This window comes from Brachyhypopomus gauderio, chromosome 15, assembly GCF_052324685.1.
Source record: "Brachyhypopomus gauderio isolate BG-103 chromosome 15, BGAUD_0.2, whole genome shotgun sequence".
NCBI classification, from domain to species: Eukaryota; Metazoa; Chordata; class Actinopteri; order Gymnotiformes; family Hypopomidae; genus Brachyhypopomus; species Brachyhypopomus gauderio.
Genome location: NC_135225.1, coordinates 3,835,433 through 3,856,593, shown reverse-complemented (window position 1 = coordinate 3,856,593; position 21,161 = coordinate 3,835,433). Strand labels below are relative to the sequence as shown.

The following is a 21,161-nucleotide window of genomic DNA, read 5'->3' as shown; positions in this document are numbered from 1 at the left end:
GCAGCAAGATGTCAGGCTAAATTAAATTTTCCTGTGCACACTAAAGTGTCAATTTCCTTATGGTAATCATCTCTTGGAATGGACGTGTCACTGGAAGGAGTCAGGCATGCTTGACATTTACCCTCTTTATGGAGAAATGACGAGAAAAAAAAAATCAAGAGGAGGAAAAGAAATTAATCTTTCGCCCGAGTGAGTATGGAAAAGGCCCTAAAGGACCGCTGGTGAATCAGCCATTATGTTTGTGACCCCAACATGAAAATTGAGCTAATAAGAACTTACAGACCCAGGAGCCAGAGACAGGGGTCGGATATAGGGTCCTGGAGGGAGAGAAATACACGCCTGCCCCCTAATGCAGTGGTATTGTTCTGATTCGGGGGATAGTGTACAATTATACCTAGATCCCAGTACAAAACTGCACAGGTGCTCGATTTCAAGAAGTGAAGCCATGTAGCTTGATATTATACAGGGATTAGTAAAAACCAGTCAGTACTCACACGGCCTTCCGTCAGAGTTCTAGCACATTAACAGACACTTTAGTGCACAGCACTGAACTTGCCATTTTGACCAATATATTTTTGAGGTGTTTAATATACTAGTTTACCAGGGTGTTATTAATGTGTATTGATCTGAGGATTAGATTCAGTGGACATTAAAACCTGGAATGCTAACAATATATTTTCAAATTTCTCTTGGGAAAAATTACTTGTATGTTAATCTTTTTTTTATATATTGCAGCCTGCTTGGGGAGAGAGAGCCCAGAGAAACTACTTGTATCTTGTGATAGGAAAACAACACTGGGGCCCCTCCCACAGTCAAAGCGTCCATGGCCCCAGAGGTTAGTTATCTTCTAACCACATCTCCATCTCTGGATATGCTGGGGACTGTTCCATTCTCCCACAGCTTTGCCGCCCCAACTAATAGACAGGAACCGTGAGATTCACTGGGAGTGGAGCTGACTGATCAATAGCACCTGACTCACACTGAAAATAGCATCAGGCATTTTTAAACACAAGGTGATTTGCAATTTCAACACTGTATTATCAGTTTTTTTTTTTTTTTTGCTTTAGTGCCTCAGAATTACATGTTCACGAGAAAAGGTGGCACTGGATACAGTAATTCAACATCAACTTGTTGTCAGGAGCTGGTAAAAATATAAAAACTATACACCTAAGAGTTAAATTCTGTGTAAAATATCTGCTACTAACTCTTACAAATGAAAAATCCAAACAAGTTTAAGTAAAGTGAATTGTGTTTAAAAGGGACCATAAACTTTAGATTAACTGCTAGCGGAGCTAAATCCTGAGTTGTAAGTAAAGCACAGAAACTAAGGTTAAGGGGGGAAACAGGAAACCAGCACGTTCCTCTTTCCTGTCAACAGGTGAAGCTACCCTGCCATTCTCTTTTCTTCTCCAAACCACAGTTCTTGGGGTATAGAAGTAGAGCACTTAGACGTAGAGAAACAGCCGTTTTCTTTTTACGTTTCCTACTGTCGCATGCATTCCTGAGATGAAATGTTGGCCTCCTTGCTTAATGTAAAACATAATCAAGACCATTTTACGTTTTAAGACCCCGACTGCAATATGTTTTCCTTTCCATTAAGACAGTCAAAATATGCAAAAGGATCTGAGAAAAAATAATGTGCAGAATTGACACTTTGGTACACACACAGACAAAGGCAAACACTCATATGCAAAGTGTAATATAATGACACATCCTCCAAGTTCACAGAACGGCTTATCTGAATCAAGGGAAATTATGGTAATGAAGCATTTCATTATCCTGAACTCACAGAAAATAAGTCATTGCTATCACATCGTTTTAGAGCTATTGACAAACACAGATTGGACTTCTTGAAAAGGGACGACAGTCTTTTTCCTGTTTTTTAACAACTTTACTCCTGTGTTTAATGCTTAATTTCTTTTTTTAATCCCAGAGGTAGATGGGAAGTGTAGTTTAACGGTGGAGATAAGGATTGCATGGAGGGACAGTGGTGACCATTCTGGACAAAGGACCCTTGCGCCCATAGAATGAGGGGGTTGAACTGCTCCTACAAAGACACAAACCAGCCAGTTAGGCATGTACAAAACTGGAAGTTTTTGACTGAATGTTATAAGAATCAATAGTACATCCAGTTGTAGAACCATTAAACCGTATCATGTTCTAAAAACAGACTTTATTTGGAATTAAAGGATTCGTTTTTTTTCACCCCCAAGCGGATTAGTCTCATTTCTATGAGTTAATAAAAAGCTACTAGAGAAAAAAAATCTTGTTATAAAAAAGAAACCAGTGGAGAGTTAGAGGAGAGGAAGTTCTTAAGGTGCTGGCTGGTCCTCTTTGCTACAAGGAAAAGCTGGGAGGCCTGCTTTATCAGCAGAGGAAACAGATTTCAGAGGGCCAGTAGCTCCAGGAAAATGGATCTGGGTCGAGCAAAACCACGATTACCACCAGCAGCTACAGCAGTTCGGCTCTGGATAGGACCATCTGGAGAAGGCTGCTCCAAAAGCCGGTAAACCAGCTCTTCTGAGACCCGGCTAGGAAACACGTTTTCAAAAAAAAACCACCCGGTCCCTGGGCGAGGAGTTTGGTTTTCCTCCAGCGCCTCTTTCAGACACCTCCTCTTTCCACTCCCTCTTCCTCCCAGCTCAAGCTGCACATGACCCATTCCTAGTCATTCTGAAAGCAGAGGACGGTTTCTGCTGTTTCTGAGAGAGCGAACGAGGTCTGCAGCAGGGCTGGGTCGACCCCTCATCTCAGTCAGCCTACACCATCTTAACTCTTATAGAAAAACCTTTTTTTTTCACTCCCACAGTCTTCCATAATAGTTTACACTGACACATAAACAAAACACCCAACATGTAAATTCAGACCTTTTTTTCCTTTTTTAATAGTTCCTCATTTTAATGATTTACAAGCACCTTTCCCCTGTCTTCATTTCTGTATCCCACACATGCTTTGTGGACTAAAGACCTTTTTAACCCTTGTGTTTAAATCATGTGTGGGTGCTTTAAATCTACTGCGAGACATCTCAGACACTTATTAGAGAGAAACAAGCTACAGGCTGGAAAACATTGAAGAGTTGTAAATCTAGGCCAGAGTTGTTTCTAACAAACCAAGAAACATGAAGGAATTACACACAGGCATAAAACACACAGGGTGGCAGTCCTGTAATTCACAGTCCTGTAATTCACAGTCCTGTAATTCTTTATGATGCTATATTTTCCTGTATAAACATACAAATAAACAAACAATTAAAAAACGGCTTTTGATGTAGGCTATATAGCAGAGAGAAAGAGACAGCAGGTGTGTGTGTGTGTGTGTGTGTGTGTGTGTGTGTGTGTGTGTGTGTGTGTGTGTGTGTGTGTGTGTGTGTGTGTGTGTGTGTGTGTGTGTATTGCAGATAAAAAAAAGATGCAAAGAAGAAAAGATGCATACAGAGAGGTAGAGAAATGTGAGCAATGATGATGGCCCTGTGATTTAGTATTCATGTGATAAAGAATGTTTTGACAGATACAGAAACTCATTTTCTCTTGCTTTACTCTAAACTACACCTGAACTGCTTTTCTAACTGTAACTGTGTCTCATCTGAGGCAGGATAAATTGCATTCAAAACATCAGCAAAGACTCGTGGCAGAACTCGAATGACCTTCCTGGCTAATTTAGAAAAATGTCTGAAGATCTCTGAAGACACTGCCGTGCTGCCCCCTGCTGACCTAAAGTTGCCTATGCACAAAACTCAGCTCCAAAATACTGCGCAGTGCTGTGCAGAGGGGAATATTGAAATGGCACAGAAGGGATGAATGCACAAAGAATTCAGATGAAGCTGGGATTTTGAGCCATTGAGTTAAATTTGCACTTATCTGATAAGTATTAAATAAATATTTTAATGTTTATATTTATATTAATACTAGCCTCAAGAACTTCAAACACCTAAAAATGTACGCTCAGTCAACCTTTAAGGAACTACAGTGCCCTAAATGTTAAATCCAATCTACAGACATTGATTGCAGAGATTCTAAGCTTTCAGATGTTATTTTAAATGTTTAAAGGAAATGAGATATTTCATGAGGGTGAATGAGACAAAAGACACATTTAATGTAGACGCACCAAACACATATTTTGTAGAAGTGAGCAGTAAACACGTAGCACATAAATGTTGCACGCACTGTTGTATATGTGGGTCTTACCCTGTAGTGTGAGGAGCAGAGGGTGGCGAAGGCAGGCACATGGCTGTGTGCGGTCTGTCATGCACAGCTTTACCTGTGTAACCAGGCATGGTGGGGCGGCTTTGGGAGAAACCCAACACAACGGTAGTGTGAGTCTCCTAGCAGTTTGGTTTCTCAGGCATACACGTCAACAGAGTGCTGGACCAACATTCATCAGATATACAACTGCACGCAGGTTACGTACTGGGCTGTGGGGGTGTAAGGGGGCAGAGTGGTGCGCAGACGTGTTAGAGGCCTGAAGTCCTGCTCTGGCCTGTCCACACTGTCCATGTCTTCAGAGCCCACAACACCACTGGACAAGACAGATAGACACGCAAAAGCATAATCCGAAACCACAGAACGGAAATTTTCCAAATTGTTTTTATGAAATTCTGCGGTTTACTCTTGTGCCCTTCTGAGTGCTTACCAATATAACGGAATTTGGTCCAGTTTTGTACATGGGCTGGTGCTGTAAAATAAATAAAAACAAAATAAAAATAGAAGACCTCACAAAGATGCAGTTAAATAGGCTTAAAGGCATCCTGGATTCATCCAGTGCTTGTAAGTTGTAAGTGGAATTATCATATTTGCACATCACACCTACTGTATCATAATCAAGGTCAAAATACCAGAGAAGAACCTCACATATAAGGTTACAGTAAACAGCGATGGGCTCATCATGGTGCCAAAAACAGAGCAGCCGGTAAGATGTGTTTGTTCTGCAGGCTCTCTAAAGGAGAGACTCTGGGGCAGTAAGGTAACCCCACACCTGTCCATCAGCCCAGCCATCCTGGACAAAGATCTGCTCTACTCTTACAGCAGGCCAACATCACATAGCAGAACACGTTTGATGCTACGTCCACCCTGGGAAAACCTATTTGTCTTCTGACCTCTGGCACCAGCTATACACTCTATATCACCTATTACACAGCAGTCTATAAATACTGCCTTGTATTAATCTATGAATGCTGCCTTGTTTCAATATTTTTCTGTTTTCTGGGCCTTTCAAATGTTAGATTTCTATAAATGTCTCTCTATAAATGTTTCTCAAAACATGCTTCCAGACATAAACTTAAAAAAATATACAGGATACAAACACTTGGGTTATGTCATTTATATCATGTTGGAAATCGGCAAGTTAGCAGAAAAAAACATGTTATTACAGGTCAGACAGTTCAGTTTAGTGCAAAAGGTGCAGAATACTTCTCTTTTTTTTAAGCTGGAGCCTTTTCGCCCAAAATGAAAAATAAGTAAAACACTTCTCCATTTAATGTCTATCTTTAACAAATCAGTAGCATAGGTTTTATTTCAACTTCTTTTGAAATTACTTCATTTCAACACCCCCCCCCCCCCCAATAAAAAAATGTCACCATTATTGTGAGGATAAAATCACTTACAAGCTGATAGGTTTCTTCATATTATATGTGGCACGGACTTGTTGCCTATTCCAATGAGGTCCTATAGACTTGAAGGGAAATAACACCCGTTTAAACACGACCCAAGCAGTACAAACCCTAGAGTTGCACGGCACATCTAAATCCATACGTGCGCAGTACAATAGACTAACCTGCCAACTTTCTGGCCTGGCATGGTATCTCTTCAGAGAGAAGTGCTGTTTTACAGGGTCAGCCATTTTCTCCAGGGTGGTTGATGGAGGTTTGATTCGAGGGGGTATCTTGGAGTCCCAGTTTATGTCTTCATAACTTCTGGAAAGACCACATCCTCATTGAAAATGTGTCATGATGGCAAAAAAATGTGTCCTATAAAATGATAATAGCTTCAGTGCAAAAGTTAAGTGAATGGTTGCTCTCATGCAGAAATCGGCTTACTGCTTCACCACTAATGACCAACACAGGCTGCAGTGTCGTTGGTAGGCTTGCATATTAATTATAGATGGAAACACAAGAATGTATCATTTCTTCTTCATCTAGAAACTTCATCTAGAAGTTTCAATTCTAGACGGAATGAAGGCAGGTGAAAATTTGTTTTTTTCTGGCACACAGCGTCGGAGATCGGCCGTTTTCTGAGCTATCTGACCCTAAATGAGACAGGGGTTTCTCTGCCTGCATGTTAGATGCCTGACCTGACCTTTGAGCTGTCGACGTATAAATATAGCGCTTAGATGCCATCTTGATCCAGTCAGACAGAACCGAGGGACGCGAACCCTGCAATGATAACGCATGATGGAAATAGTTAAATATGAGGTCAAATATATCAACTACAGAGTCACTGAGTAATGATGACTGTAATATGTTCTATTAATTTATCTAAGTCCAGCCAGATGACTTATTTGTTAAGATAAAATAACATTTTTACAGTTAACAGGTTTCAATCAAAATTAAGTTAAGCATTTTGGCATGTGATTTAAACATCATTTTCACCTACCCTATCAAGAGTTTGGGCTGCCGGCGGGATTTGTGTAGAACCTGCTTCAAAAATCTCTCTTCTTGCCCGGCCTATGAACATATGAAATATCAAAAGTATGCAGCGTAATGCCTATATATGTCTGCTTACCTAAATATTAGGATAAAGTAATCTATTACCTTAGATCTATAGTAAATCTATTTTGCTTTCATTGCCCCTCTGACTTACTTCTGGAGTTCCAGCACTTATCATCAGATGCGTCGCACATCACCGCTGAAGGTCTGGTTGGAGGTGTCTGTGGTCTTTCTCTCGCTCCAGCAGGAACCCACAGATCAGACGGAACATAAACTCCATCAATAAATCTGCACCTGTCCTGCATCCTCAAATCAACCTTTGCCCCGGCGCTTATCTGACCGCAGCACGGGTCAATCAACGGCACGAGGTCGCGCAGCGGCGCCAAGGGCGCGCTGGAGGCAGGCGGACGGGCCAGGTCCATCATGAGAACGGATACAGGCCTGGTCCAGGTTAGGCGATGTGTGTTCCCAATCCTTCAGCCCTCGGCATCCTCCAGTGGAGACAACCATATAATGTAGATTAGTGGCGACATGGGTCTATTTTCGGTGACACTCGTTGCCTAGAGACTGTCATTTGTTTGCCTTTGTTGGCGACAGGGAGTCCGGTTACTGACGGGTAACCTAGACTTTAACAGCAAATGTGAAGGGAAGATGGTCGAGTCTTGCCAGCAAGTGTGGGTTCGTACAGTAAAAATCTTGATTTGAGACAATGGTGTTTGAAAAGACCACTTGGCAACCGGTAATTACGCATATTGCTCACTAGGTGGGGATGGTGTGCCAAGAACAGGCGCAGCCACTCAATACAGCATCCTAAATAAGACAGGTTTACCCAGTTGGGAGGCAGGCTGGAAGAGGTCTTTGAAGAGCCAAGCTCTGCTCCAAAACTGCACTTTAAGACTTACCTCACAAAAATTTAAGGAAGCGATCTTTTGTCTGTAACGATAGCTATGATAAAAAAAAAAACCTGAAAATATAGCGACTGGTAAAAAACTGCAGTTTGTTTATAGTCCTATTACAAAAATTGGATTGTTCACTAAAGCCAAAACCCTCTAAAACTTTTTCTGTTAATGACCAATGATTGTGGGTGCTTGATTTAGTAAAATTATGTATTTACCGGAAATGTACATATAAAATCATTATTGGCCTTAGCTTATTCTTAATAGTAGTGCTCCCTGTAGGTCTAAATCTGAGTATAGAGTGACAATGATGATATGTATTGATGGCTGAAGTTAAACTCTGGAAGTCTTTAAGGTAAAGATCCTCAAATTTGTCTGTGGGAGAATATGGGTTTAAAAAAATACAACCCAATTAGTGTTATACAGCAAGGGAGTTGGGCATGACCAATACCAACTCAAGCTAATTAAGCTGAAAATCTGCTGTGCCATTTCAACAGAGTGAAGAAAACAATAGCTCAGCTCTCGTTTCTGTGGGGTCCACATTCCGGATTGCACTTGAATAATTCACACACTATTTTACAGGCCTGATACTGCCTCTGTGTTTAAAGACAGGCACAGTGGAGCAGACCAGTGCTCTCTTACTATATAAGCTAAACCCATTACCATGGCTCAATATAAAGAGATATTGTTAAGAACATTATAAATTTAGCAGTCAATCATCAGGACTGCCGACCGATCATTTCTAATGAATGACTACATATATATATATATATATATATATATATATATATATATATATATATATATATATATATATATATATATATATATATATATATATATATGAATGATGTGGGCACAAAAAGATCAATTGGTATCACTCAGTCATCCTCATACAACACAGCAGGAGCTGTGTACTGTATTATTTGCAAGAGATGTAATCAGCTTTACATTGGAGAAACAAAGAGGAGACTTGCTGATCGGTTTGTTGAACACCTTCGGACCATCAGGATTAAGGATGTCATTTCCATTGGCAAAGCATTTTAATACTAATGGACATTGTATTAACGACATATCTGTTTGCATAGCCAGTTGTTGCTATGGCAGAAATTAAATTGGGAGATTCAAAGACGAAGAATGTGTGTTTGGAGAAACACAAACAGGTGTATGAATTAATTGATGAGTTCTGGCCATTGTGCAATAGTGTACCAAACTGTCCTTGTTATGTACGTTTTTAGAAAGTTGTGGAGCACACAGCATCTTTTGTTGCATTCACACACACACACACACACACACACACACACACACACACACACACACACACACACACACACACACACAGTTGAATTGGTACAGTCTCTTATCTTGCTTTTGAAATTTTGAACGTCCTAGTAATGACTAGTAAACAAATCTCCAGACAATTCCTTGTTAACATTTACTTACCTTAGATCTGTAGCTCATCTGCATGTTCATAACGGTTTAATTGTGTCTTCATATATGTTTCTTTATTTTGAAAATGTCCCCAGTGACCTGGCGTATTTGTGTTGTGAGCAACCTCAAATGCAACAATTCTGTACATATTTTAATATGGTTAATGCTGTGGATTTATGTTAAAATGTTGTCCTTTCATTTTGTTTTGTTTCATTTGTTTCAAATGTTCATGTTTCATTTTGGGTTGTGTAATTATAAATATGTAAATGTGTTTGTATATTGTATTTTCTGTTGATTATGTGGTTTTGGACAGTGTGTCTACATTTTTCCTTAATTTCACTCTTCTGGCATGTGTCATGTGCTGTTGCTGCTGTGCTGTGACTCTGTGGCCTGCCATAGTGTAAGAACAGGGTGAGAGGGATCACAAGCATAGAACAACGTCCTGCCACAGTAGGTGGTTTTCTTCAGGCAATACAGCAGTGCAGAGAACAACCCAGGGTCAACCCTCCAATCAGTGGCTGTATCCTTTCAACTACCCTCCACACAATTGACAAACGAGGTCGACTTTTGTAACTTCGCGCGCCGCGCCTCAGCGCAATAAAGAAAGTCATGTTTGCAGGGTTCATACACCTTTATAAGGTGGAATTAAAGCACTTGTACGTCACTTTAAAGGTCCATTTCAATATTTTCCAGCACGTTAAACTTAATTAAGTTAAATATTTATACATATACTCGAAATGATTCGATATAATTCGCTTTTTTATCACATTATTTAATGGTTGTTTATTTTCAAAACGCCCAATCTTAACGTCTTCACGTTCTCTCATGTTTCGTCCTGGAATTAAAAGAGGCTCGTATTTGTTAACGTAATCAGCCCCGTCGACAGGGGGGGACAACCGGGTCTGTTGTCCCGGGCCCCAGGGCCAGGGGGGCCCATCAAAGAGCCCAGCTATTTATTTTTTATTTAAAGTCTATAATTTTAAATAATCTTGAAATCTTTCATTAATATAAAATTTTGTACTCAAAATAAGCTCAATGGCTAAAATATATGTTTTTTTTTACCTATCTGCATATTTTCCATTAAGTGCATATACCCCCGCCTCCCACTGAAAAATGGTTTGATCCAGCATCGACCGTAACCAGCTGGTACCCGCCCAACAGCGGGAAATACAGTGGAGGATAGTTAAAGTAAACAGAAATCTGGAGGCAGAAAAGAAAGAAAAAACATTTACCTGACGAATTTTAATGTATTTTAATGCATTGTGTTCCAGGTTTGAAAAGTGCTGGAATTTAAGCTAAAGTACTACTTCGTTTCACAACAAATGTAATTCCAGGACGAAACATGAGAGAATGTGAAGACGTTAATAATGGGCGTTTTGAAAAATAAACAACCATTAAATAATGTAAATAAAAAGCGAATTATTTCGAGTATATGTATAAATATTTAACTTAATTAAGTTTAGCGTTCAGGGAAATATTGAAATGGACCTTTAAAGTGACGTACAAGTGCTTTAATTCCACCTTGTAAAGGTGTATGAACCCTGCAAACGTGACTTTGTTCATTGCGCTGAGGCGCGGCTGCGCGCGAAGTTACAAAATTCGAGAGGTGCACGACCTCGCGAATCGACAGCGCGCGAGACCCTCGCGCACGTTCGGTGCCATTGCGATTACGTAATTTTCGCAGCGCGGACCCTCGCGCCGCTCGCGACACGTCAAGTATAAACCAGTCAGCTGTCAGAAACAGCTTTGATCTGTGGCTATATTATATACTATATGACCTAACACAAGGATTGTCTGCTACAGAGAAAATTCAAATGACGTAAGCGGGGGGGGGGGGGGGGGGGGGGGGCACATGAAACTTTATTGTCCCGGGCCTCAGCAAGACTGTCAACGGGCCTGAACGTAATACAAGAGAACTGTTCAGTCAGACAGATATTTGTTGTGAAACGAAGTCGTTACAATTTCAAGCATTTTCAAGTACTTTAGCCTAAATTTCAGCACTTTTCAAACCTGGAACACAATGCAACATTAAAATTCGTCAGGTAAATGTTTTTCCTTTCTTTTCTGCGCTCCAGATTTCTGTATATACTTTAACTACACTGTAAAAAAAAACAGTTTTTTTACAGGTTTTTCCCAATAAATTTTACAGTTTTTTCCTGTATTTTAAAATGACAGGGAAAGTGTATTACAATTACCAGAACAAACTGTTTATTTAAAAATGTCATGTGATTTAACAAGAAAAATCTGTATAAATTAAATACATTATAAATCTGTTTTTTAACAATTCTTAGATAATAATTTTAACTAAACAAACTGTAAAAAGAAAGTAATATTGATTAATCTTAATGAGACAAAGTAATAGAATCTTCTGGAATTAATTTCAAGGAAATATTACAAGACAACATTGATGCATGTTTTAATTTAAGTTTTGACATGTTAAATATGTGATTTTCATGTTATAAAAGTGAGTAAAAAGTAAAATGTTCTTGACTGTGATTTATTTTTATATTTATAACATACATAAAGAGTTAAGGCGTTCCAGATCCATCTCATTTTCAATCCACTATTAAATATGCACTGTATCTGTATCACTGTATCTACACTGTAAACCCGGATTAGGTTTTAATAAATTATTTTAGTAATCATTAATTATTATTTCATGTTTCATAAAAAATATTGCCATTACTAAATAAAACTAGTTGTTATCATTATTGAGCTGAAATAGGCATTGCAATGATCATGTTAAGTAAAGATAACTGAATATGTTAAGTTTATGATTGGTAGGGGTGGGGCCTGTTTGAATCGGACCACTGCACAGTGTGCATGAAAAGTTGTTCTGGTTGTGCATATTGTTTGAAGAACCTTTCGTTATCACCCCGCTGCAGCCCAAATGCATGAGTTTTGAAATCAGTGTTTCTTCAAATGAGTATTTGCAAAGTCAGCTTTCAGTGCATGTAACTTATTTAGTTAACGCGTAATATATTCTTATCGGTTCATATAGTGCAGGGGTAATCAATTAAATCTCTCCGCGGTCCATTTTTGGCAGATAGCTCAGACCTTAGGTCCGGGTTCGCGGTGGCGAACGAAAGTTGTTGAGCGGGGGGGGTTTGAACGTAACACTCAAATGGGTGGTGAACGTAACACTCGTCTGAAAATAAATTCTCCGTTTTAAAATATAGTCTCCCGTTAAAATTTTTTTGGCATTTGGGTCCGTATCCATTTAATCAGGAATGTGATTGGGTCCGGACAGGACGGCGTTCGGGTCCGGATCCGGACCGCGGTCCGCCATTTGGTGATACCTGATATAGTGCTAGAACATGTGTCTGGCATTCCTGTCCGATCATAGTTTAACTATAACCGTAGCGTTGAAATGTGTGTTCTGACGGTTCGGAGTTTATGGCTCATTTTAACTATTAATGTTATATATATTTTTATATTGAAGCGTCGGTCCAATGGGGGACGGCGCTACTTCACATGAGTCTCTGCGACTCCGGTATCGTTATCTGTTAATGTGATGTCTATGCATGTGTTGATTAATTGTGTACTTGATTATGTGCATTACTTGGTTTAAGTCCCCCTTCATCAATTTATGTAGTCGTACTGTGTGAATTATTCTATGCCATGTTTGTGTAGTGTTGTCGTGTTATTGCCGTTCTCTCATGTGTTGTGTCTAAATTAAGTCTCTTCTGCGTGATCGTGGGGTCTGGCGTGATTATGTTGTTGAGGCAGTTTGAATTTAAAAAGCCTTGTGCTGCGGTGGATCTGTTTGCTACCTCTCCTTCCTACACCACACTGCAATATTGTTATAATTGAATGTGAACTAGAGTAAAGACCACATTCAATCTTAGGAATATTTCCTTTAAAATGACAGTGTTGCATGTTAAGTGTTATAATCACCGTTTTTTTACAGTTTATGTATGTTTTTAAATTTACAGTACTTATCTGTTTTCTTACATAAACTGTAAAAAAACGGTAATTTTCTGGAAACGGGGGCGCCAGAAAATTGCCGTTTTTTTACAGTTTATGTATGTTTTTAAATTTATAGTACTTATCTGTTTTTTTACAGTAATTTTCTGGCGCCCCCATTTCCAGAAAATTACCGTTTTTTTACACTTTTTTTTTTTACAGTGTATCCACCACTGTATTTCCCACTGTTGGGCGGATACCAGCCGAGCTACGGTCGGTGCTGGATCAAACCATTTTTCAGTGGGAGGCGGGGGTGTATGCACTTAATGGAAAATGTGTAGATAGGTAAAAAGCATATATATTTTAGCCATTGAGCTTATTTTGAGTACAGAATTTTATATTAATGAAAGATTTCAAGATTATTTCAAAATTATAGACTTTAAATAAAAAATAAAATATTGGGCTCTTTGATGGGCCCCCTGGCCCTGGGGCCCGGGACAACAGACCCGGTTGTTCCCCCCCCTGTCGACGGGGCTGGTTGGAAGTCTCAAGATACTGTTGTAGACATGCAGCTAGTCTGGCTAACACATTTATTAGCACAAGTACCTTAACTAACTAGACAATTAACAACGGGAAGAACCCATCGTGCTTGAAACGCTGAGGCGACGCTAGAAACGGAGGTAAATAAACTTACACTGGGCGAGAACAACCTGTGATGAAATTGCTCTCTAACTAGAGCGTCTCAATAATCTGCATTATGAGGATAGATGTTATAATGCTGCACACTTAAACAGACGCCTTCATAAATGATGCCTACTTAGACAGCTCATTTGGGACAGAGCCTTGACATTTAATGCCGATATGACCGATGTCTGAACCTGTGTTTTCAGACTAGGTGGGAGCAATTTGCATTAAAAAAAACGTGTGTTTATAAAATGTATTTAAATGCTCAAACAAACCGGCGTCAGCAGTTATGTCCTTTACACTAGCAACGCACTCGGGCTGTGTGTATTGAAGCAGCGTGCAGTAAAGCTGTTATAAACGTGAGCTGAGCTCTCGCGAGATTAAAGGCCCATTCACACCCTACGGTAATTACGGATACGGACCCTTTCGTCCGGTTCCGGAGGTCGTTTCATCCGTCAGTGGGTCCGTTGCCAGAGCGCTTACGAATCCGTAGCAACGGAGCAATATAAACAGGAAATCAGGGGGCAGTAGAGAGTCAGAAGCATCGGACGTACACCAATTCGGGAAAATCAATGAAGAAGAGTACTGGACTTTAAAAAATGACGCTCGAGTTAGAAGAGAAACTTTGCGAGTTGGTTAGAGGCTACATTCTGCTACGGTGCCAGGTCATCGCGATAAACAGCGATGCAAAAACAGCTGGGAGGAGATTGCTGGTGCGCCGGTGCCGGAAATTTGACTATACTGCCCTCTAGAGGATGTATTAAAAAAAATCATAACAACGTTGGAACCGGAAAGAGGTATAGTGGCCCCCTACGGAGGCTACGTTTGGTACGGACGGACGAAATTCGTCCGTGTCCGGAGGTATGCCTGCTTAACGCTGCTCGCGTTCCCGTTCATTGTTTTATAAACTAAATGGTTTTTCAAAATTCATTTAAAAATATTCACAAAAAACAACATTGCATGCCAACAGGAATATTCTGAGAACTCTGCAGTAGTGTGCTTTGGCCAACAATGTTTTTAGGGTTCTGTATATTACACCAATAAAAAGAAGAAACCTATATTGTACAGAGGAACCTTTATGAAGAGTAGGATATTAAATTCAAAACATAGTGAAAAAATAGTGAAAAAGGAACTTGATTAAGTTTGAAGACTCTACTGGGTGCCATACTACTTAAGGCCAGTGAAAATCTGAACTGTAAAGCTATTGGCTATTAGTGATGTAAAGCTATTTGATTGGTTTAAACGGGTGGGGCAACAAACTTTAATAGGGTTCCAGTGAGCTCATTCTTCAATTTTTAAAGGAAACATTTTTAGTGAATAACAAAATTATTCCTGACCATATATGTGCCATTTTTTGCACAACCATGAAAAATAAACCATCTGTGCATCTGGGACAAATGTACAGCACTGTTCTTTCAAGTGTATTTCTGCTATAAGATTTCTCAGTGCAACTTCTCAGCCCATTTCCAACTGTGTCTGGGGTTAATCTACTCTCTCTCTCTCTCTCTCCCCCATTTTCTCTTTTGAACTAGTTTTTGTAATACCAGTTTATTAATGAATTACCTAATACCTTTACCAGACATGAGGATATTTTTAGTGTGAGAAATTATTTTCACCAAGAGAAAGAAAAAGTCATGATGCTACAATTCTTTGGTTATTATTAGCCAGTTGTCCCCTCCTTCTTCCCAGTACTGCATCTCAGATTATTTAAATAGCACTACATCCATCCTGCGGTGACTAGCAGCAGCGAAGCTAATTTGAGCAGGTCTCATTCATCTGGATAGAGAAATTCAGCTGCAACAGAAAATTCTCTCTTTTATTTCCGTCGTGGGCAGAGGTTGACTGATTTTCCTCTTGGCCAAGGATTATTTTTGCTCTGCCTACTCTGAAATGGCTTGTGATCACAACCAAGAGGCGAGGTTGACCTGTAATGCTACTAGAATGTTCTTTCCCTCTCTGGTGCTTTGTTCACACGATTCCTTCTATTATGCCACAGACTGGTTCACCCGTTATTCCACACCCATACTTCCAAACCTCCAGACTTCCACAGTGCTGACTGATAATAATTCTGCTATGGACTTTAAGAGAAGTATTATGTTGTATCTGTGAAAAATCCTGTGCTCAGTAAGTGTAGATGTGGACACCAGACACACACGACTATACTAGCAGTATCTCATTTCTAAAATGGGATTTATTACTTGCAGGAACTTGAATCTTAGGCAGACCTAGTTTAGGAATGGAGTTAAACCGGTAAAACTATGCAGTTCTTTACTTCAGCCCTGCTGGGGAATCCTATCTTGGTTAATCAGGTGGGGCCATGTTAGTTTTTCAAGGATTCTTCAATATAAAAATATAGGGAATACATGCTTGTGCATCCTGTAGGTTTCTTATATTTATTTCTGTACTATTGCGCTAGTGGGCCAAAACTACACCATTCACTCAAAATAATACTGTTGCACTATGTTGGCATAGTTGTTGAGGGTGTCAAAGGTCCTATACAACTACTCAGGAGCTTAGAAAAGTTTTTTTCAAGGTTAGCACACTTAAACTGGGTGGAGGATGGTTGGGTGCACAGGGTCACTGATAGGTTGGAGAGTTGACCCTGAATACTTTTGAGCTCTTTCTTAATATCTTTGAACAAAGCCCAACTATAACAAGATGTTGTTATTGGGTGTGATCCCTCCTGTCCCACTCTTTACTATGGTGGTTTATAGACAGAATACAAAACATAAATGATTATATTTTCTTTACTCTACACATCTATTTTATGTAGCAAATGTATCATTTGGGAAATGTTTTGTTTGGTTAATACTGTTGGCTTGCGGATAATGTTAATGTGCTGTCATTTATTTATTTATTTATTTTTTACAAATTTGTTAATGTTAATGTCTCACATCTGGTAATGTGGTGTTTTCTCTTAATGTAGCATCTCATAATGTTGTTGTGTAGTCATCTTTGTTTTGCTTCACATTTGTTGTGCTGCGGGCCACGCAAGAGAACACCATCTCTCTCTGCGCACGCTTATAGAAATGACACACACAGACACAACATCACCCCTCGGCGTGCTTGTACGGAGTCCGTGCACAATGTATTGTACATGGCATTTACTGCACTCCCTTGTATACCCATGCCCGGAAAGTTGCTCAGAATTGTTGACTTAATGAAAAATGTTTAGTATTATTTATAACTCCATGCCCTTGGCTTAGGCCTCGCTAATGACTGTGCTTTGTGCTGGCTATGCATTATTACTTCACTGCTATTGGCTCTGCCGTTCTCCAGTGCCCTTCCTGCTTCAGCATTTGCACACATTTAAAACCGAAATCCTCCCATGAAATTTCCATGGGCACCTGGGGCAGGCTTGTCCCGCCTGTCTGGCCCTGGGCAGCGTTTGGTTACAGCTCTCTTGCCCTCTGTCCTTGCTTCCTTTTCTGTGCCTGTCACACTCAATTAGCCCAGTGAATTAATGAATCTGCGGCTCCGTGTTTCATCGGGGGACTTGTGAAGGGGAATGATATCTGTGAGCCGTCATCTCCCTGGATGTAGAGATATTTGGACTCGGAGGGTGTACGGCTGCAGCCCTCCTTAGTGGCCTTGCCCACTGCTGGGCAAAGAATAGAGTAGACATTAGAATTCTTAGAATAGACAAAATGAAAAACGGTCACTGTCGGTGCAGTTATCTGAAACTGCATTAGAAGCAGCGGATTGGGTAGACCTCAATCCCAGTACTTATGAGCTGTCAGCACATAATACATGCATTGTATGACATTCAAAAACAAATGACTTCAGATAACCTGAAACGACAGACTGAAAACATACATTTTGAAAGCCCCATTACAGCACAAAACTGTAGGACCTCCGTGCTGCTCAAGCTGGAGGAACCTGAGGAACAAGGTGGACTTGAGCCATCAGCCCCCTCAGACATGAAAACCAATCAAATCCGTCCTTCACACATTTAACCAACCATTCTTTACCCCCAAAAAAATCAGTCAACAACTTTATTATTAATTATTATTTACATGTTTAATACCATTTGGACATATTTGAATCTGAATCTGTACACGTTGCTCTTCGTCGTAATGATTGTGGTACTCAGTTCGGCGTATAGTCTACTGCAACCTTTTTGTACACTTGACAATATCATTTAAGCTGACATTGGTGTACTGTGCAGTTAAGTCTTTATTGTGTAATTCCGTGAATCTAAATGGCAATGTAAGCCTGTCAGCACTTAGTTTAGCTGGTATTAATTTATGAGTTCCTCTATTAAAAGGGAAATTTCATATTATTAAAAATCTTGGCATCAAATTAAAAGTCTTTAGCACAGAATTATTTCAGGATGAAGTGCTGGGAAGGTGAATTGGGGTGTAGCTTGTCCCCATTGGAAAGATCACGGTCATTGCTGCTTGCTGTTGTGTATTTTTAGAGTTGTCATTGCCAGAGGTGACAAAGAAGGCCAGACCCTCTGAATTTGGCAGGCTGCTCCCTCTTTCTCCCTCTCGTGTCTCTCCATATGTTATAATGCAGCCAACAGTTTCAATTACGGAGTAAGAAGGTGGCATTAGGTAGGCAACACTGCAGGGTAATGGACTTTTTCTGTTGCTTTGAGAAATGGGTGTGTCCCTTGGGACTCCTGGGCTTCCATTATTAAATTGCCACACAACTGCTCGGCCAAGCTTCTTTCATTCCCCTCGTCTGTTGGCTGAAATTACCTGTGAAAAGAAACTTTAAAGCAGCACAGATGCTACTCAAGTGAATATGCCGTTCTCCCCTTAACTGCTGTCAGGTATCGGCGTTTCGGTGGTGCCTCATTTAAAGCGTGTCAAGCACGGGTCTCTTTCTCCTGACACATGTAAACTCCCCTGTGACTCTATGAGCAACTGAAGATGGAGACCCAACGTTTGTCTATTCCAGCCAGATGTGTCTCTTGGCCATGTTATACAGGAGCAATACGGCAAAGATCTTAAGAAACTAAGAACCATAGAGCCTTGTTGGCAACTGCTTACAAATAAGGATCCACATGGGACCGTTACAATCTCCCTTATTAGCTGGAAGGGGAAAATCTTCTGGGTGTACAGAGTGGGGTAAATACTGGATGGTGACATTCCTTGGGGCACGGAGAGAAGAGCAAGTTTCATGTTAACATGACCTCATGCTCAGACAGCTTGACATCTAGTTATGCAGACATCTGTATCAAAAACAATGCTCTCTCCTAGCAGAACCTCTGCGAAGCCCATTCTGTATTCAGGTCACAGCGGAGCGGAGAGGAAGGGAGGCTTCTCCCCGAGCACACACACTGACTCTGGCGAGGATGAGGATGTGCAGGATTAGACTTCCTGCTCAATCACTCTCCGACGGAGCCACACACCAATCAATAACACACGTGGAGAGATGCAACAGGTCAGCCCAACTTACAAAAACAGATCGTCAATAGCCACCCGCTCCCCTACTTGTGTGTGAAGCGGCTCAACGCCATGTTTTCCCCCATTTTAATGACTCTATTCATTAGCTGGGAGGAGCAGAGAGAAGAAGTGAAGAGGTTGGGGGGGGGCTAAGTCTGGCTCATGGCAGACGAGATCACACCTTCCAAATGCAGCAGTTCTCTGTGCCGAGCTCACAGCCGGGGTGGCGTCAATAACCAGTCAGCAAGCGGTTTTATTGGAGCCGACAATATGGGATACTGACGAGAATGAGGAAGTACTGTTTCAGTTGAACACTTTATGTCATGGTAATCGTAATGTCACATATACATTAGCAAAAAAACATTATGACTTCATGGCGATAACTAAGAGTATTATGACTTTAAGGGCCCTGCACAGTATTTTTCCTCTGTATTCCAAAATGTTATTGCAGGAAGTATGTGGTTATCTTCATAGTTCCACTTCAGTTCAGTCATTTATTGTGCACTGCATAGTACATTAAACATTCTCTAAATTAGTTTTTTTTAATATATATACTATCCCCCAATCATTTAAGATTAGCCCTGTTTTGGTGTTCTTAGATGTCATACATAACACTAATTGACTGTAGCGAATCATACATCAACTTGCATTGCATATTCATGAACTGTGAAATCAACTGACCCTCCCACACTTCACTCACTCTGCACCGTTCAATGTTAGTAAATTGTCTATGGTTTAAATAAGTCATTGTTTTCATTTGACATTGTACTCAATAATATATCAAGCAGTGAGATATAACAAATTGTGTACATAACGGTTTGCTAATTTTGTTTTATAATTTAACTTTTTTTGAATAATGTTTTATGATACACTGGCATTTTTAAATTGCCGATAGTCATTGACTTGGCCATGCTTGGCTCTGGCTGTGTCAAGTCAAGCCTGTTAGTAAGACCTGGTTAACCAACCAAAATATCAGCTAATTATCTACTTAATGCTAGCTAACATTAGCGAATAGTTTTATTGTGAATGTATAAAGAAATGCACAGATGATTCTGCTCTACATACGTTTTAAAAAATTTGAACTTTGACATCCTCTAATTTTACCAGAGGATTTGATTTGCTTCTATTTAAACAGGAATTCCACTGTTGACCGGGACCACTAATAGCGTTTCACCTCTTCAGGGTTGCACACTTTATATCATTGGCTTTATACAAATAAACACTGAGGTTTTCAGTCAGTCCACTGGGGTATACACCCACAACAGAATGGTAAAAGACATATAAAACTTCTTTTAATGTTGTTTTAGTAGAAAAGTTTGGAAGGTAACTGAAATGTATAACATTCCCTTTGGGAAATATTTTCATAGATTAAAAAAAAAAAACGACCTTTAAAGGTAATAGACACTGTCATTACATATACACCTGTAAAGAACATTTACTTTAATTTACACAAACAAAAATAATGCAGAAAAAAACCATGAAACTAGAAAGCTCAGTACCATGTGTGCGCTCAAGGGTCACTTTACAGCGACTCATGATTGAATATTCCATTGTCACAGGTGTATCATGCCATAGAATTGTAATCAAAATTATATTCAATCTATTATTGTCTCGTGAACAAAGTCCCTAAATTAGATCTGTGCTTTGTCTTAACTCTTAACTAATCTCGCCCCCCTGCTGCCATTCTGTGTCATTTGCAGTTGATTGAGGTAAATTAAGTAGAGTCAGTAATGGGGTTTTTGTGCGGCTGGTATTGGCTGAGTTCTAAGTGGCTTACTGTGGGTAGAAGACCAGCAATGGTGCTCTGTTCACTCCTCAGTCTACTTACAGCACCACAATTATCCGAGAAATTACTCGAGTTGACCGAGGAAGCAATCTTTGCCATCAAAATCTATAAACCACTCCTTTAGATCACTAAAGCAGTGTGGAACGGAAGATGCAACTTTGAATAAAGTCTGAGCCGAAGGAAAAGTCAGAGAGAATGACAGACAGCTGCAGTAGGACTTAAAGGAAAGAATTTGACTGCAAGCTAGACGTTCATGTCACTGCTTGTTGAGAGCGAAGCATCTGACATCGTTCAAACGTCTGAGGGTAAGGGCGGAGGGCTACTGTTCTGAGCAGAATGCACAATTCCTACGACAGACTTTCTTCGTTAAGCACACTCCTTTTAATGGAGGCAGAGGCTCCCGGGGCAGCTGGGGGATTCCT

At 40.1% G+C, this 21,161-nt stretch overlaps 1 protein-coding gene across 1 annotated transcript; it reads right to left on the bottom strand.

Moving 5' to 3' along the window:
- Positions 1–1,206: 1,206 nt before the first annotated feature.
- On the bottom strand, positions 1,207–7,488 carry spmip7 (sperm microtubule inner protein 7). The gene is made up of 9 exons (XM_076975137.1): positions 6,795–7,488; positions 6,588–6,658; positions 6,291–6,367; positions 5,770–5,908; positions 5,600–5,667; positions 4,630–4,671; positions 4,408–4,515; positions 4,185–4,283; positions 1,207–2,047 (listed from the first exon to the last, which is right to left on the bottom strand). Exons 1-9 carry the CDS (start codon positions 7,060–7,062, stop codon positions 1,954–1,956), a joined length of 966 nt encoding a protein of 321 aa, XP_076831252.1. The 5' UTR covers positions 7,063–7,488; the 3' UTR covers positions 1,207–1,953.
- Positions 7,489–21,161: the final 13,673 nt, after the last annotated feature.